Here is an 18700-nt window from a genome sequence, read left to right on the forward strand (position 1 = left end):
TTATAAAAATGTATCTTACACCAGAACAGCATATGATAGCCGCTCTGTAGGAATGCATATTTACTGACAATCAAGAGGCCTGGAGCGCCATAACCACAGGGTGGCTGGTTCAAGCTGCACTATATTTAGCATTTTAGTCATTACGCAAATACTCTTATATAGAGCGACTTACAGTAGTTGGTGCATTCATTTTCATACTGGACTCAGGTGAGAATCGAACACAACCCTGCCGTTGCAAGTGCCATGCTAAACCAACTGAGCCACATGGCACCCTGCATTACAACTGTTCCCTTGTCAGGTATTCCCATCATGTATATAAACTTGTGGTCCAATAGGTGGTCCTCGTTTTTGTTCTTGCCCTAAACTGATACAACTAATTCAACTGATCAGCATAAACCATTCTGGCCGTCCCCAAGGAGAGATATGGGAAACACTAACATTAGATAATGAAGTGACGATTGGATTCATAATTCTTGACATACTGAACGTGTGACCTCTGGATACAATATCACCTGCTTGGAAGGAAAACACTCACAAGTAAAAAAAATAAAAATATTTAAAAAACGTTTGCATTCAAGGATGTTGTCACCATCAAAATACTTCCTGCTTCCTGAATCATCTCACCAAGGGTTTCTCCACATAATCTATGCGGTGGTTGACTTCAGTGTTTTTCTTGCAGAATTCTGATATTTATGAGTTATTATGGCTACTACTACTTCAGCTGCGGTTACAGAACCTCCTGGATTAGAGACTCAACGCAAAGAAATCGAGTCTTTACTTCAGGAACATGAACTCCGTGCAGGGGATACTTGGTAAGACTAAAGATACTTATAACTAACCCGCCCTCTGCTCTGAATTTAAACCCTACACTGATGTACCGAAAACAAATAATGACAGTGATGTCTTTGCTGTTGCTTAGATGGCATATATCGTAATCATCATAATTTAGCGTTATGTTTAGATAATGGCATTTTTTAATTGCCAAATGTGTGTTATTACTCTTGCCTGAAATATATGCGCTGGTGTTTGTGGAATGACGTTTGATCACTGCGTTATTAGCAAGTTAGCATTTTAGGGAAGAGCATGATGCGGAAAACTAGCGAGCTAACGTTATGTCAACTCACTGTAGTTGTTTGGTTAACCAACTAGTTAGTTGGATTGTGATACTATTATTACGATTAACATCACGTCCCAGACTCCCAGCTGACATAGCCTGTTGGGACATATCATGTCAAAGTTTTGGCTGTAGGAAGCAAGCTTACATTAGCTAGCTCCACTGCCAGCAGGCTAGCCCGCCTGTTAGCTGTTACGCTAGCTAGGAGAGGGACAGCTATCTAGTAACTTGCAATCCTTTCGGTTTAATGTCAAATTGTTGGCATTCTGTTTGTTTGCTAAAGCTTGTAGATTATTCTGTGTTGTCCCTATTATTTTGAGAAAGTGAGCGCCATCTAAGTTAGCTAGCTAGCTGGCTGGTACTTTCGTTTTTGCCAGCAAAGTTTCGTTTTATTCAGAGGTGGGAAAAGTACCCGATTGTCATAGTTGAGTTGAAGTAAAAACATCTTAATAGAAAATGACTCCAGTAAAAGTCCCCCAGTAAAATACTACCTGAGTAAAAGTCAACGTATTTGGTTTTAAATGCACTTAAGTTTCAGAAATAAATGTAAATAAATACTAAGTATCAAAAGTAAAAGTAAATAATTTCACTTTCCTTATATTAAACAAACCAGACCGGACGATTTTCTTGATTCAAAAAAATAATATTGACGGATAGCCAGGGGCACAGTCCAACACTCAGACATCATTTACAAACAAAGCATGTTGTGTTTAGTGAGTCCGCCAGGTCAGAGGCAGTAGAGATGACCAAGGATGTTTTCTTGATAAGTGTGTGAATCGGACCATTTTCCTGTCCTGCTAAGCATTCTAAATGTAAGAAGTACTTTGGGTTTCAGGGAACATGTATGGAGTTAAAACGTATATTTTCTTTAGGAATGTAGTGAAGTACAGATATCCCCCAAAACTACTTAAGTAGTACCTTAAAGTATTTTTTACTTCAATACTTTACACCACTGGATTTATCAGTATAACACCCAGATGAGGAAGGATCGCTGCTACCGTTGTGGTTATATAAAGGCCAGGAAATCTGTGTGAAGGAATGAAACACCATTCAAGTGCTGTTTTGTCCCAACAAACTCCATTTAAAAAGGGAATTAGACCACTAACGTTAGCTAGGTAGCCATGATTTGGTAAAGGTTAGCTGCCCTAATTTTGAAATATCCATTCCTGCAATTGTGAATTTTCCATTATAGCTAGAATTGTATCAATAAATAAACCAAATGCACCCCAATCAGAAAAGAGATTGCTGTAATGATAAAATACTAGTCTAGGGGGATGTGATGTGGAGCTGTTGGTTAATTAATGTCGGCAGACAAAATATAAGTCTCCAATTTAGCTGTTCCTATAACTAACACATGCAGGTACCTGGTGGAGAGGCGATGGTATGAGCAGTGGAAGGAGTATGTGGAAACAGGAGACCAGAACTCCTCTTCTTTTCCTGGACAGATTGACAACACAGAGCTGTTTGAGGGTGAGTGTCACATCACAAAGTGGTCCTGTAACAACAGAAGACACCGTATTAAGTCAGAGACGTATCATTATGATTATGATACCCACAGAACTGGATTCATACCACCTGAAGGAGCGTCTGGTGGAGAATGAGGACTTTGTGTTGATCCCTGCTGAAGCATGGCATAAGCTTCTGGCCTGGTATGGCATGGTAGAGGTCCAGCCTGCCCTGGAGCGAAAGGTAAATGACAATTCCACAATAACAGTGACACTGAGACTCAGATCTTTCACTATGAAATGTATGTCAAACAAAAACTAATGATTTCAAAGTTAAACAAACAATACAACTCTATGCACAAGGACTACTTTTAAAAATGTCCACTGACAATTTTACAAAAAACACATTTAATTGAAGAACAATGCAGATGCAGCACACTGTCATTCTGTGACCAAACTTTGCATTGGCACTGTTCTTCAAGTAAATACATGTTTGTAAAATGTCACTCTTAACGTGGAATTGCCCCAAAATAGAATGGTCACAGAGATGCAGAGAACCTGCAGAACCAATGGTCAAATCATATGTTGTACTAACTCATGTTATGGCTATGAAAAGACACAACTTCCATTGAAGTGTTTCATTAGTATTAGGCAGTACATTGACTGTTAATGCATGGTCTGTTTCAGGTGGTGGATCTGCCCAGCCTAGTCAAGGTTGAGGTCTACCCTGTGGAAATCTTCTTGTGCCTCCATAGCAACATGGAAAATGTTGTGACGGCACAGTTTAGCCGTGCTGATCACATCCGTAAGTAGAAACACATTCAAAAGATGCGTTAGTAGCTATGTTGAGTCACTGTGCACCTCTATATATATATATGTGTGTGTGTGTGTGTTTTCATGTTTTCCCCTTCAGATACGATTCAGAAGGTGATGATGACGCAGTTTGATGTGGTGGAGGGGGCAGAGACCCGGCTGTGGATGAAGAGCTCAGACACCAGCTGTGAGAGGCTGAGGAATGTCCACGTCAGAGTCCTCGACTCCTGCCTCAGCTCTGGCATGGTATGTCTGCTCCCCAGACTGTCAGCGTTCCGCCCCTCATCCCACCCCTCCCCACACCTACCTGCTCCCCTGGCTGTCAGCGCTGAGATACAGTGGTAGTGTGTTTCAATGGCAGCTGTGTTGTAACATGTCCTGCCTGCATTGCAGACGGTGATCATGGAGATGAGGAATGCAGATGGTACCTGGCCCAGCTCCAGACCGCAGATCATGTGGGGGTTCTTTCTTTTAACCATTTTTCTTTCTTTGCTAATATTATCAGTGTGTCATTAGAGAATGTACTGTTGCTAATGTAGCAACGCAGTTTTGTGGTAATGGTGATTCCCATATGTCGGATAAGAAAGTGTGTTGTATCTGTAGCAGTCTACACTACCTTTTTTTAATTGTATTATTCAGTAGATGATATGTTTCTCCTTCCCTGTCTTGTAGGAGGAACTCTGTGGAGGAGCAGGACTCTTACCGGGGCCAGCCAGGAGTCTGTGGCCTCACCAATCTGGGAAACACATGTTTCATGAACTCTGCACTGCAGGTAAGTCATCATTACTACATAATGTGTCAATGCTGTACCTAAATGCAGGGACCTGGTCTATGATGGATGGATTGTGTTCCTCTCCCTGCTCTGTCCAGTGTCTCAGTAACACTCCTCCACTGACGGAGTACTTCCTGAGGAATGCCTATCTGGAGGAGCTCAACTTCACCAACCCCCTTGGCATGAAGGGGGAGATCGCAGAGGCCTACGCTGATGTCATCAAACAGATGTGGTCGGGGAGGCACTACTCTGTGGTTCCCAGGATCTTCAAGGTAGTTATCAGTGTGTGACACTCTGCCCACACTTTTATAATAAATTAATAAGGCTTGTCAGTCTGTCATGCCACGGTGTTACCATGCGTACCTTGAGAACCTCGTGTTGTTTTTCATACCAGACCAAGGTTGGTCACTTTGCCTCCCAGTTTCTGGGCTACCAGCAGCATGACTCCCAGGAGCTGCTCTCCTTCCTGCTGGACGGGCTTCATGAGGATCTCAATCGGGTCAAGAACAAGGAGTACATCGAGCTGAGGGACGCCGCTGGCAGGCCTGACCAGGTAACAACATGTAGTGGAAAGAGGGCAGGGAGAATAATGGTAAAATACTGTACCACCATGGCTCTGCAAGCTGTAGTAGACCTAAAAGGCATTTTCACACTCACCCTTTGACCTCAACGTTCAGGAAGTGGCAGAGGAGGCATGGCGTAACCACCGGAGACGGAACGACTCTGCGATTGTTGACACCTTCCACGGCTTGTTCAAGTCCACCCTGGTTTGCCCCGAGTGCCGCAAAGTGTCTGTCACCTTTGACCCCTTCTGCTACCTGAGCGTGCCCCTGCCTGTTAGCAAGGACCGGGTTATGGAGGTATTCTTCGTCTCTCTGGATCCTGTGGCCAAACCTGTTCAGGTACAAGATTCATCTTCCTGTAGCTGGCCCTACATCATGCTTTTTATATGTGACCATGTGTATTGATTTATGTGTTTACTCTCCCACCAGCATCGCTTGGTTGTACCCAAAGCTGGCAAAGTGTTTGACCTGTGCTCCGTTCTCTCGGAAATGACCAAAATCCCAGCCAATCAAGTAAGACACCATTTTAAAGTCACTGTGAAATAAACAGTAGCCTCTGGTAACTCTTTTGTCATTCGTCACATAAAATGTTGAGTTGATACTGACCTGTGCTTCTCTCATTTCCTTATTTCCTATTTCAGATGGTTGTGGCTGACGTGTTCAACCATCGCTTCTATAAGCTGTATCATGCTGATGAGTCTCTAAGCTGCATCCTGGACCGGGATGACATATTTGTGTATGTAAAAAAACAGCATTTACCTCCACACCAAAAACATACTTTTGGGGCTGTTCCTGTTAGCATCTCCCCTGACACCTGTCTGTGTGTTTTCCTGATAGGTATGAGCTGAACAGAGGCTCTATGGAGGAGGAGGGGGATGAGGTGGTGCTGGCTCTGTACCTGAGGGAGCGCTCCCACTACAGGGACTACGGCTCAGGGAGCAGCAGCTACGGGACGTCCCTGTTCGGACACCCACTGCTCATGACCGTGCCTCGAGGCCAGTGCAGCCGTGACGCCCTCTATCACCTCTTCCTGCAGCGGCTAGCGTGAGTTACTGTCACAGACCAAACATCAGCTAAAAGAGTCAATGCTTTATAATGGAGGTTCTTATCAAGTTTGATTGTGATAACTGGTTGTAAAGATGCTGTACTGTGTCTGAAAGATGGTGCGATGATGTTTCCACAGGCGGTATGTCCGACCACCAGATCCCTCAGAGGAGGAGGATGAGGAGGAGGGTGAAGATGATGATGACGACGACGATGAGGAGGAAGAATTGTACAAGACCCAGACCAATGGTGTCAGCTACGGTAACTGAGCTCTAAAATTCTCACTTAGCAAATCATTGATACGCTGGACAGAATGGATTTCTACAAACTCACGATTTTACTTATTGTCTCCACTCCACAATGTTGTCTGTCTCCACAGATGACGGCGAGGATGACTGTGAGAGGCCAGAACCCTCCAAGAGGGATCACTGTTGTGATGGTGTCGGCCAAGGGCCTGCTGTGACCCAGACTCAGCCAGACCAGACCCAGGAGTCTGGAGGAGAGGCACAAGCTGACGAGGGGGCCAGCAGTGAGGTCAGGGCAGGGTGCAGCACAGAGGACAGTGCCTCAACATCCTGCAGTGCCTCGACATCCTGCAGTACCTCTGCATCCTGCAGTGCTGGAGCCAGTGGTGGTGCTGGAGCCAGTGGTGGTGCTGGAGCCAGTGGTGGTGCTGGAGCCAGTGGTGGTGCTGGAGCCAGTGGTGGTGCTGGAGCCAGTGGTGGTGCTGGAGCCAGTGGTGGTGCTAGTGTTGATGCCAGTGCTACAGGCCCAACAGACAGCCAGCAGGGTGCAGGCCACCAGCAGCCATGTGAGGAGGAGGAGGAGGAGGAGGAGGAGAGGGGTGAGTGCCCCCCCTGCCTGCCACAGGCCAACAGGAGGCAGGCAAAGAGAAAGGGCTGTGAGGCCAGACGGAGGAAGCTGCTCTTCTCCATCCAGGCGGTCAACTCCAACGGCACCACAGAGAGAGGCATGGGAGAGGACGGCAGTGCCTTCTCTTTTAGCTGTGAGTCTCAGACATCACTTTCACACTGGCAACTGCTTTGTCACTCCTGTAGCTAGGCTCATATACACTGTCTATAGAGCAGTATGTGGACACTCCTTTAAATAAGTGGATTTAGCTATTTTAGCCACACCCATTGCTGACGGGTGTATAAAATCGAGCACACTGCCATGCAATCTCCATAGACAAACATTGTCAGTAGAATGGCCTTATGAAGAGCTCAGTGACTTTCAATGTGGCACCGCCATAGAATGCCACCTTTCCAACAAGTCAGTTTGTCAAATTTCTGCCCTGCTAGAGCTGCCCCGGTCAACTGTAAGTGCTGTTATTTTGTAGTGGAAATGTCTAGGAGCCACAACGGCTGAGCCGCAAAGTGGTAGGCCACATAAGTTCACAGAACAAGACCGCTGAAGTGCATATCGCGTAAAAAATTGTCTGTCCTCGGTTGCAACATCACCACCGAGTTCCAAAATGTCTCTGGAAGCAACGTCCACACAAGAACTGTTCGTCGGGAGCTTCATGAAATGGGTTTCCATGGCCGAGCAGCCGCACACAAGCCTAAGATGTGCAATGCCAATCGTTGGCTGGAGTGGTGTAATGCTCACCACCATTGGACTCTGGAGCAGTGGAAACGCGTTCTCTGGAGTGATAAATCACTCTTCACCATCTAGCAGTGCGACGGACGAATCTGGGTTTGGTGGATGCCAGGAGAACGCTACTTGCCCCAATGCATAGTGCCAACTATAATTTTTGGTGGAGGAGGAATAATGGTCTGGGCTGTTTTTCATGGTTCGGGCCAGGCCCCATTTAGTTCCAGTGAAGGGAAATCTTAATGCCACCTTAATACATACAATGACATTCTAGAGCATTCTATGCTTCCAGCTTTGTAGATCATTTTTACATTTTTAAATGTAACCTTTATTTAACTATGCAATTCAGTTAAGAACAAATTCTTATGTACGGCCTACCGTGGAACAGTGGGTTAACTATCTTGTTCAGGGGCAGAACGACAGATTTTTACCTTGTGAGTTCGGGGATTCGATCCAGCAACCTTTCAGTAACTGGCCCAACGCTCTAACCACAAGGCTACCTGCCGCCCAACAAAGCGAGGTCCATACAGATATGGTTTGTTGAGATTGGTGTGGAAGAACTTGACTGGCCTGCACAGAGCTCTGACCTCAACCCCATCAAACACCTTTAGGATGAATTGGAACACATACTGCGAGCCAGGCCTAATCGCCCAACATCACTAATGCTCCTGTGGCATTAGTCCCCCGCAGCAATGTTCCAACATCTAGTGGAAAGCCTTCCCAGAAGAGTGGAGGCTGTTACAGCAGCGAATGGAGGACCAACTCCATATTGATGTCCATGATTTTGGAATGAGATGTTCGTCAAGCAGGTGTCCACATACATTTGGCCACGTAGTGTACTTTTCCTTTGTTTTGGAGCTTAGTAGCTGGACATTTGATGTGATATTACTGTATCTCTTTCACAGCTCAACCATATGTAGCCATGGACTGGGATCCTGACATGAAGAAGAAATACTACAACGAGAATGAGGCAGAGGTATGTGTGAATAATGCTTTACAGTATATGTGTTATTAAAGTGTGAAGGTGTTAAATGTGTTTGGGCCTGCTTGCTGGTCATTTAGCTAACTCCAGAACTCCTTCCATCCACAGAAGTATGTGAAACACCAAAGCATGGAGGTTCCTCACCAGCAGACCACAGTGCAGCTGCAGGAGTGCATTGAGCTCTTCACCACTGTGGAGACCCTGGAGGAAGAAAACCCTTGGTACTACTGCCCCACACCTGTTATTTCTATCTATCCTACCCTATCTGTCCTCCTGTGCCATTGGAAACTATTCAGGCCCCTTGACATTTTCCACATTTTGTTACGTTACAGCCTTATTGTAACATTGATTAAATACAAAATAAAATCCTCAGCAATCTACACACAATACCTCATAATGACAAAGCAAAAACTGTTAAAAACATTTTTTTTTTTTAAATTACATACGTTTTCAGACCCTTTGTGATGAGACTCAAAATTGAGCTCAGGTGCACCCTGTTTCCTTTGATCGTGCTTGATGTTTCTTCAACTTGATTGAAGTCTACCTGAGGTAAATTTAAATTGATTGGACATGATTTGGAAAAGCACACACCTGTCTATATAAGGTCCCACAGTTGACAGTAAATGTCAGACTAAAAACCAAGCCATGAGGTTGAAGAAGTTGTCTGTAGAGCTCAGAGACAGGATTGTGTCGAGGCACAGATCTGAGGAAGGGTAACAAAACATTTCTGCAACATTGAAGGTCCCCGAGAACACAGTGGCCTCCATCATTCTTAAAACGGAAGAAGTTTGGAACCAACAAGACTCTTCCTAGAGCTTTACAGTATCTATCTTTCTATCTACTGTATTTATCTATGTACAGTATGTATATCTATGTACAATATCTATATCTACACTACACTATCGATCTATTTAAAGTATTTATATATAATCTACAGTATTTATCTATTTACTGTATACTGTAGATTTGATTGAACCTTTTTAACTTTAACTTAGATACTATATTATCTACCTACAGTAGATATCTATAGTATCTATCTAAGTTCAAGTTAAATAAATAGGATATGTCCGTCTACAGCATCTCTATCCATCTACAGTATCTATCGATCTCTGTCTAACAAGAATGACGCTGAATAGAGTTAAAATGTCAGTTTTCCCAGAAAAAGATGTAGTCTTAATATTTTTTACATCAGTGACATATTACTGCTAAATACTGTTGTGATTTGTGTGCAATGGTCTTCTAAAGATGTGTTGCATGTGTTTTCTGCAGGTACTGCCCAATGTGTAAGAAACACCAACTGGCCACGAAGAAACTGGACCTGTGGTCACTGCCGGAGGTTCTCATCATCCACCTGAAGCGCTTCTCTTACACCAAGTACTCCAGGGAGAAGCTGGACATCATCGTTGACTTCCCTCTCAGGTTAGTTACATACTGTCTGTCTTCTACACTGAACAAAAATATAAATGCAACATGTAAAGTGTTGGTCCCATGTTTCATGAGCTGAAATAAAACATACTTTTTCATGCACACAGTAAGTTTATTTCTCTATAATTCTGTGCACAAATTTGTTTACACCCCTGTTAATCAGCATTTCTCCTCAGCCAAGATAATCCATCCACCTGACAGGTATGGCATATCAAGAAGCTGATTAAACAGCATGATCATTACACAGGTGCACATTGTGACCATAAAAGGCCACTCTACAATGTGCAGTTTTGTCACACAACACAATGCCACAGATGTCTCAGGTTTTGAGGGAGCGTGCAATTGGCATGCTGACTGCAGTTATGTCCACCAGAGCTGTTCCCAGATAATTTTATGATCATTTCTCTACCATACCATAAGCCCCCTCCAACGTCGTTTAGAGAATTTGGCAGTACGTCCACCCGGCCTCCCAACCGCAGACCATGTGTAACCACCCCAGCCCATGACCTCCACATTCAGATTTATCACCTGTGGGATCGTCTGAGACCAGCCACCCAGACAGCTGATGCAACTGAGGAGTATTTCTATCTATAATAAAGCCCTTTCTGTGGGGTGAAAAACTCATTCTGATTGGCTGGGCCTGGCTCCCCAGTGGGTGCTCTCCACCTCCCAGGCCCACCCATGGCTGTGCCCCTATCATGTCTTGAAATCCATAGATTACGGCCTAATGAATTTATTTCTGTAACTGTAACTCAATAAAGTCATTGTTGTATTTATAGTTTTGTTCAGTATAATAATAAACATTCTGTCCACATGGTTTTAAGTGGGGAGGATGTCAGTGTGACTAGTGTAAAATCTAAGCCACTACAGAGTTATTAGTGTTGAGAGGAGCTATCCTAATCCAACCCTATTGCTCTTTATTGCAGACACCTCGACTTTTCAGGTTGTCTGCTGAGGAAGACCGGTACAAACGGAGAGCCGCCCAGCCGATATGATCTGATAGCAGTTTCCAACCACTACGGCGGACTCAGAGATGGACATTGTGAGACGCTGCTTTTGTATGTCATACTTTGATATATGCCTTCAAGTCAGTGTTTAACATTTCTCTCCTCTCTCGACAGACACCAGTTATGCCCGGAACAAAGACAACGGACAATGGTATTACTTCGATGACAGCAAGGTGACATATGCAAGGGAGGAACAAATTGTGGTAAGTTTAGCTAAAGAACAGCTGAGAATTATTAATTTTTGTTGTCTTGCAATGTCATGATCTCCCCTCCTTTGCCTATTACCCTCCCCTTCTAGACCAATGCTGCCTACCTCCTGTTCTACCACCGACAAGATAAGATTCGCCAGCCCACCTTACCCGCCCCCTTGGACAGCTCCTCTCCCACCCAGCCTGCTAATGATGTCACTTCCCCCAAACACGATGGGATGGAGGGAGCCACTCCCTGTGTCAACATGGAAACAGACTGAAGCAGATTTGTTAGTTTTTTCTTTTTCCTGAGTTGATGGGGCTTTTTGATTTTGTATTGTTTTATTTCTTTTCTATTCCAAAAAAACTTGAACCTTCTTCCTCTGTTCTGCATTGAACAAGGAGTGAGAGGCTAGATTCTCAGGCCGGTGGAGAAGAGTGAGGAATACAATTTATTCTTTTTTTTTTTAGATTATTGAGTAAATCTGGGGACACCAATATAGTAGAACATTGAATGATGAAATCTGTCATTGCTTAATCAGACTAAGGTATGCAGTGTCTGTCTATGCTGATGCCAAATGGACCTCTTAGTGATTGGATATAGTCAATCATAATTTAGATGATTCAAGACCTATGAATTGTGTATATCTGTGCACCACTCTATCTGTACTGTGATGCACTGCTGGAAAGATGACCTCTAACTTTGATCCACTGCTGTGCTTCTTAATTGAGCTGAAATCGAGGCAGATTTCCTTGAGGCTGTTTGAATAGATTTGAATGCATTTTGCTCTAGAAGGTAAATCACAATGTATGAGGTTAAAGGCCCAGTGCAGTCAAACTTGATTTCCTGTGTTTTATATATTTCCTCATTATGAGATTGGAATAATACTGTGAAATTGTGAAAATTATGCCCTTTTGGTGTAAGCTATTTTGAAAAGCAGACCTGAATTTCAGCTTGATTTCCATGGGTGGAGTTTTGGCATGCCTTGTGACATCACCAGGCGTTATAAGTTAGACCAATAACCGTTTCAAACCTCCCTACCAATAACGGCTAGTTTTCAGGATACATATCCCTCCAATTATGGCTCATTCAATACAACTCAGAAATATCTGACTTCAGTGCCTTCAAGACAATTGAGAACTCTGAGAAGAAAAAGAAAAACTCTGACTGGTAAAAATAGTTTTGAACGGTCATCCGAATCGGAAACTGTGGCATCTTTCTAGAACTCCGACTGTCTGACTTGAAGATCACTGACATCATGATTTGACCCCCCCATTAAAAAAATATATAGATATATTAAATCACAGTAAGGTACTTAATTGTTACACAGAAATGATTTGATATTCAGATCATAAAGGAAAGGGAAAATCCACTCAAAAGCTATCTTTGTACTATTGAAAAATACACCAAAAGATCGTTTTTTTTTGTTGTTGGTGGATTTACACTTTAACAGCATGGATAACCTGGTTTGAGTTAACTCCTGATTTTAAAATTAGATTACATTCTCCTATTACTGTTTTCTTTATATCAAGAACTGCATTAACCGAAACATTGCAATGTGATTTATATGGAACATAAAGGTGAAGAAAACCATAGTATTAGAAGCAGACACTTTGAATACTGTTGGAAGCGTTGTATATTTTCTCTTGCGATCCATTATTTGTTTTTCGTTGAATTATCAGACACACATAAATTGGGCCTCTTGGTGCTCGTGGACATATTTCTAGTTAGGATTAGTTTTCCACTATCAACAGTGATTTTTGAGATAGAATCTCTGGTGCAGGACATAAACAGATGCATATTTTTTGGGTTCAAATATAATTTGTACTCTTTTAGTAGAAGCAAATAAATGGCTACATCTTTAAAATTAGATATTAGTTTAATTTTATTCTGTGCAATTTCTTAATGATGAGCAATGGATAGAGAGCTCTAAAATGATTTTTTAAAGCGCATCTGTACAGTATTTTTCTATTGTAATAAATGTTTTGTCTTTGGGCATCTGATTCAGAGACAGGGATGGGGTGAATTCATTGACTTTGTTAATAGATTAAATATTTTATTGTATACTCATCTTTTGATATTAATAAATGATTACTATAGCCAGTAGGTATGAGGTAGATTTTACACTTTTACATGACATCCTGGCTTTCCTTATCTTTTTTACCAGTAAATGATCAGGGTTTACAATCCGATCGAAGGTGGCTGTGAGAGCTGGTTAACTCAAGCCCTTCTTTAGAGATGTCGTTTAGATTGGGCTGTGGCCATGCTCTGAATGGCAAGGCCTGCTTAGTTTGGGATGTTCATTATTTTCCTGAGAGAGCAATATGCAGTATGTAGTTGTCAATATGCAGTTTATAGAAACTGGAGCGGAAGGCCATTTTACTGCCTAAAAACCTGTAAAAGGTCCATCTTCATATTTTTTGTTTGTCAATCACATTGGTACAATATGTTCAGGCACACACACAAGGTTAATGCCAGCCAACCTGACTACACAATTATCTTATTCACCAACACCTGTTTTTTTCTGAAATTGCTGTTCAAAACATAAAGCCATTTTGTACAATGGAGTGACTACAATGATTATATTCTTGTATCAACATGCGATTGGTGATGCTGCAGTAAATGTCTGGGCTTTTAGTGGGAACAGAGGCACTCTCCAAGGTAGTTTAGTGTTTTCTGAGTGATCTGGAAGAGGCCAAGCTGCCATCCCAAACGTATTCCTTGGTCCTCCAGAACTTCTTAACGTCCAGTACGATACATGAATGTCCACATTTAGGATGTTGCAGTGCACTGAATACTGTACCCACTTTCTTATACGAGAAACTTTTTTACATAAAGAAGTTTTCATATTCATACCTTAATGAAAATGGGCATTTCACACCTGCGTCATCTTCCCCTTCTGTCCCCAATGTTACTTTGACACAATGCAGTGAAGTTGCTACTTTGCGATGAGTATGTGAAATAAAATAAAATGTCTGATTCATTCTTATACATTGTATGTGTATAATACTTCAGCCTCAGGATGACATGGCTAAACATCTAATTATGCAGTCCTCAGATGTACCATACATACTACGCATTGCTTTTTCTACACGGAGATCAGGCATTCCACATAATTGATGATACATACACTTTATGAGAAAGCCTTCAGATAATTTATTTCTAAATCTCCACAGCCAAGCAGATGGTATATTTCCAATACATCATCACCTGCCCATATCACCACCTCTTCTGGCACAGATACAAAAACATCAGCTCCAATGGACAGGCTACATCTCATTCAATTATACAGTACAGCCAAAGCAGATGTTTTGGCAAGATTTTGTATGTTTAAAAATGCTTAAATGGTATTGGGAGCTAATCATGTAACACCAGTTCACCTCTGAAAGAGACCCCGCGGGCACAGAATAGCTGAAGAAAAAAAAGTTTTTTTTTTACTCCTAAGAACCTTACAACTTAAACAAACAAGCAATGCAGACAATATCAGAGATGAGGCCTTGGTTCACACACACACACACACACACACACACACACACACAAAGAGAACAAGCCATTTCAGAAATGTGCAGAGAAGCATGTCTGAAATTAATCAACCAAACTATTTTCTACAAATAATACATCTGTGTGATGCACTGATATTTGAATGCAGAATGAAAACAGTTAACAGTAAGGCGTAATAGTGAAAAATTGCAAGGCAACAATAAAACTAAGCTGAGAACATGCATAATTTACATTCAACTTACACTATTTTCACACAACGAAACAAATAGGCATTAGTTGTCATTAAATTAATGTCAGAGGTTAAATATGTTTGCCTTTCTATTGTTTTTTTATTATTGCCTTGAGACAAAAATATACTGTTTAGGTATCACAATCATATTTAAGACATTTTTTTAATGTTTTTTTTACAACTGCCTCAGAGAACCCTGATGATACACTGTATCACAGAAACTAGCTGGCTCTACAGCAGCAGTTAAGTCAATAATCTCATTAGAACATTGTGGCTTTTATCTCTTGACTGAAGATTCCACAAAAGTTCAGATCTCGGGACATCAGCTCCTCCTCAACGTTCTCCAGGGCCCATTTGTGCTCCACAATCTCCAACGCCTCCCATTCACTCTGAAAGAACAAGGGAGACCGGCTTAAAAAAGAAAACCCCTACTAGTACGAAAACTGGCTCCAACAACCACTATGTCTTTGATTTAAGTCCATCATTACACAATAACTAATTGCCCCAGGATAGAACAAAACCATATCCTCATGACTTTAGATGAAAGTATATTAGCAAGATTAGACATTAAAGCTTAATGATTGACGGTGATCGTCCACATACAGCTAGCTAATGCTGAGAGACTGACATCAAGGCTGCTTGTTTCTCACCTTAAAGGCCTTGTTAGGATCAGGCGGCATGGCCATGGCAGCGCCAGTCATCTGATCCTGCATGATCCTCGACTGATCCGCAGCTGGAACACAAGACCAACAGTCATCATGTAATACGAAAATGTGCCCGCCACATCGTACCTCAGTTGGGTTGCAACTGGGACAAGTACAGTAAACAACTCTGAAATGCATTCACGAGGTAGATACAGTATTCTGTTAACAGAGTTCTAAAACGAGTTGTTCCAACATGTTTTCTACATTAACACCAAGGTACCAAGTCTTTCTGTATTCTTGTTAAACATATACACTATGAAAATGGCAAAGACTTGGCATTATCAGCTTACCATTGTCCTGTCCAAGAATGAGGCTGTACATACTCCTCAGTCCAAAAACATTAAGGAAATACCAAGAGGCTGAGCTCACCCTAGAAACAATTACAAATAAAATAATCTACTGAATCACATCCTCAACATAGGAATATACTGAATCACATCCTAAAGATTTGCATTCTTGTCAAGACATTGGATAATTCCTACCATACAACTCTATGCAAAATGACTAATTTGATCAATTTACACAGTAAAGAAAATTAACTGTGCTGATGCTAAGTTTGGTACCAGAATAAACAGTAAAATCTCCCTCGGTTGTATTCTGTTGCCAAACTTTATATCTGCACAATTCTTCCTGTAAATGTGTTTTTGTAAAATGTTCAGTGGAAATTGTTAGAAGTTGTGCATAGAGGTCCATTCTATGGTTTGTTAAACTTCAAGAGGTTTTTGTTAGGTATACATTTTCTGCGGAATTCCATTACCCTTGAATTACCCAAAGTATGTTTATATTTGTGCTTTGCTGGTGTAATTAAAAGGCTGGTTGAAAACAACAGACAACTGACTGAATGAATGGAATACTGTACCAGGATGCATCAAGAGACAACAGTTCAATTCCACGCTGCAGCATTGGTTTGAATCTCAATGTCAGAGGAAAGGGAACCTTAGCTGTGGGGGGAAAAACGATTATTAACAGTGTTCAATACCACTTCAATACAATAGTAAGTGGCTGTGGTGTAATTATATTGCAAACAATTCAGGATGACTGTATATTATGTAGGCATCGTTTCCTATCTAATTATTGGACCAATTTTGCAAGTTCAACATCTAACATGAGGTTATGCAGGGCAGTCAATGTCCCTAACAGGCTGAACTTACTGATGACAAAGCCAGAGAATGCCCAGTTGATCCATCCTCCAATCACAATCATGGGAAGTACATTGGTCAGATTTCCCTTCATCATGTCAGTCAGCATGCTGGTATCTGAAAAGGGAAGCGTTGTTGAATAATTCTGTGTAGCACAGCAGTAAAAAAAATAATAATAATTGTTACCACATTTTAATGCATCTCTGAGAGTGAGAAAATGCGTTTGCTAATCTCATTTATAAGAATGGAACTAAAATAGGCTGTCAAAGTAGGAAGAACACAAATAGTTAGATTGACTCACCAGTCATTGGGTTTTTGGGAGTCACCTTTCGCTTGACCTTCTTGAAGAACCCAGTCTCCGCATCATTGAAATATTGCTTTCGCATGTTAAATGACTACAAAAAAATATATACATTTATTCTCTAACACACACTAGGTATAGAACATTTCAGAATAGTATGCAAATCTTACTTGTTTAGGGATATACTTTCCATTCTCTCTTAAGATGCGGCTACGCAGAAGGACTTGGCTGCAAAAGTCAATTTAAGGTTATAGTAAGCAATAAGCTGACATATTTAGTAATCATGATTACAACAGTTTGCCTAAAGTTTCTCATACCATGGGATCACAGTATTTCAGTCAGTTAACTCACCTGTCTGACACCTGTTCCAGATCAACTTTTTTGTCACTTTGCAGGAGTTGGGTGACATAGTGACGGATAATTCCAACGCAAAATGTAATCAATACAATTGGTAAAACCACCCATATTCGGATACTTGAATCCAGAAGCAACTCAGCCATGTTTTTTAACTGGTTAGCGTACCTACAGGACTATTTTGTGAAGGAAAAAAGACAGTTGAACAAATAAGGTTATCCTAATAGATTGTGAGCTGCTCAAGTCACTAGACAAATAACTTCCTCGTTCTAGGCTGTCCTGAAAGCGTTGCTTACTATCTTTGGCTCGGATCTTTAGTTGACACGACGGCCCTAGGGGGCTTCCTGTAACTTAACTTAGCTAGCTGCTAGTTCGCATATAGCATGCTACCCAAATAGGTTTCCTTAAATAATTGAATAAGACAAGACCGTCTCCAACCACAGATTATTGAAAGGAGTGAGTGTAGTCATCCAAACAACAATCGTATTTTTCACATACGTTAATATATTAATTAAATGATAAGCTCAAATAACGCGTTTATACCTTTTTTAAGTCCAATTCTCCGACCATCAGAGTAGCGAGCGCTCTTTCTTCTGACCTTTGAACTCCATAACGCTTTGACCCCTGACGTATGATTAAATACGGTCATTATGCAGAATGATATTATGTATTTTCTGAAGATAGAAAGCATCCACATTTAAATAATCAATAATACATTTTAGTTCAACCAATTAATGATCTAATTAATGTAGTTTCAGCTGTCGAAAAACGGTGCATGCTAGTAGGGATCCTTGGGACGTCCCCATTGATTTAAAACATTATGGATAAACTGACAAGATTACATGTCTCTCCACCCTAGCAATGGGAGAGTCGTTGTCCACATAGCGATATGTTGGGCTTTCTAGCTCCCGCTTATACTTTCTCTGGATTGGTGGATACATTTCATTACTGTAATCCTTTTTGAAATATATGATGAGGGTTGTTGACCTCAACTGCATTCATACCATGGCATTGTTGAATAGTTGTTTCTGATTGGCTTTAAGGGAATACTAGAACGTGCATTATTTCCGTATAACACACAGTATATCAGCACAGTAGAATTCAATGGCTATAGTTCATTCCCACATGTTGTTTGAACTGCATTTGAAAGCAAAAGTCAAATTGAAAACCTTATCGGCACTGTTGAATTCGATTTTCATAAAAGCAAACTAGGAGTGATGTTTTGGTTAGCTAAACTAGCTAATTTGTTTCGTTACCAAGACAACAACTGTAGCTATCTAGTAAACATGCTAGCTACTTCAGTGGATGTTGAACACATTTCTATCAGCAAATGTGGCTAAATTATAGCCATGGTATAAAATGGGTAATCAAATCGGAGTTATGCATACTCAGGACAATAATACAACTCCGTGGAAGGTTAGTTCCACCACTTTCATTATCCCTTATGTATTAAATTGAGAGAGATGCTATGCTACTAGCCTCATGCCATGAACGTGCATATCAATCTCCAGACAACTCCGATAAA

At 41.5% G+C, this 18700-nt stretch overlaps 2 protein-coding genes across 4 annotated transcripts; one reads left to right on the forward strand and one right to left on the reverse strand.

Annotated features, from left to right (window-relative positions):
- Positions 1-600: 600 nt before the first annotated feature.
- usp11 (ubiquitin specific peptidase 11) lies at positions 601-12956 on the forward strand. Its single transcript, XM_024385123.2, has 21 exons — positions 601-812; positions 2475-2584; positions 2673-2803; positions 3247-3364; positions 3473-3618; positions 3766-3827; positions 4045-4144; positions 4243-4416; positions 4539-4697; positions 4822-5046; positions 5137-5220; positions 5349-5443; positions 5545-5751; positions 5891-6012; positions 6131-6757; positions 8250-8320; positions 8435-8547; positions 9596-9745; positions 10678-10793; positions 10873-10961; positions 11057-12956. The coding sequence occupies exons 1-21, from the start codon at positions 703-705 to the stop codon at positions 11225-11227; spliced, it is 3180 nt and encodes a 1059-aa protein (XP_024240891.2). The 5' UTR covers positions 601-702; the 3' UTR covers positions 11228-12956.
- Positions 12957-14079: 1123 nt separating this feature from the next.
- zgc:86609 (TMCO1/EMC3 family protein) lies at positions 14080-17820 on the reverse strand. 3 transcript variants are annotated; one of them, XM_024385124.1, is made up of 9 exons: positions 17719-17820; positions 17173-17351; positions 16992-17049; positions 16822-16915; positions 16533-16637; positions 16241-16322; positions 15672-15751; positions 15328-15410; positions 14080-15066 (listed from the first exon to the last, which is right to left on the reverse strand). In XM_024385124.1, exons 1-9 carry the CDS (start codon positions 17743-17745, stop codon positions 14938-14940), a joined length of 837 nt encoding a protein of 278 aa, XP_024240892.1. In that variant the 5' UTR covers positions 17746-17820; the 3' UTR covers positions 14080-14937. The 3 variants fall into 3 exon arrangements, with proteins under 3 accessions (XP_024240892.1, XP_024240893.1, XP_024240894.1); XM_024385125.2 differs by having other exon boundaries at positions 17173-17356; positions 17719-17805; XM_024385126.2 differs by lacking the exon at positions 17719-17820 and adding an exon at positions 17472-17698.
- Positions 17821-18700: the final 880 nt, after the last annotated feature.

Source organism: Oncorhynchus tshawytscha, linkage group LG22 (assembly GCF_018296145.1).
Source record: "Oncorhynchus tshawytscha isolate Ot180627B linkage group LG22, Otsh_v2.0, whole genome shotgun sequence".
Taxonomy (NCBI): domain Eukaryota; kingdom Metazoa; phylum Chordata; class Actinopteri; order Salmoniformes; family Salmonidae; genus Oncorhynchus; species Oncorhynchus tshawytscha.

Excerpts from the sequence above, each read along its gene's own strand:
- zgc:86609 (XM_024385124.1), bottom strand. The coding sequence starts at position 17,745 with ATGGTCGGAGAATTGGACTTAAAAAAG. Across the intron at positions 17,050-17,172 it reads CTGGAACAGGTGTCAGACAG|CCAAGTCCTTCTGCGTAGCC; the intron begins GTGAGTTAACTG and ends TGACTTTTGCAG. Across the intron at positions 15,411-15,671 it reads CATTCTTGGACAGGACAATG|CTGCGGATCAGTCGAGGATC; the intron begins GTAAGCTGATAA and ends CTTGTGTTCCAG.
- usp11 (XM_024385123.2), top strand. The coding sequence starts at position 703 with ATGGCTACTACTACTTCAGCTGCGGTTACAGAACCTCCTGGATTAGAG. Across the intron at positions 4,145-4,242 it reads TCATGAACTCTGCACTGCAG|TGTCTCAGTAACACTCCTCC; the intron begins GTAAGTCATCAT and ends TGCTCTGTCCAG. Across the intron at positions 10,794-10,872 it reads CGGACTCAGAGATGGACATT|ACACCAGTTATGCCCGGAAC; the intron begins GTGAGACGCTGC and ends CTCTCTCGACAG.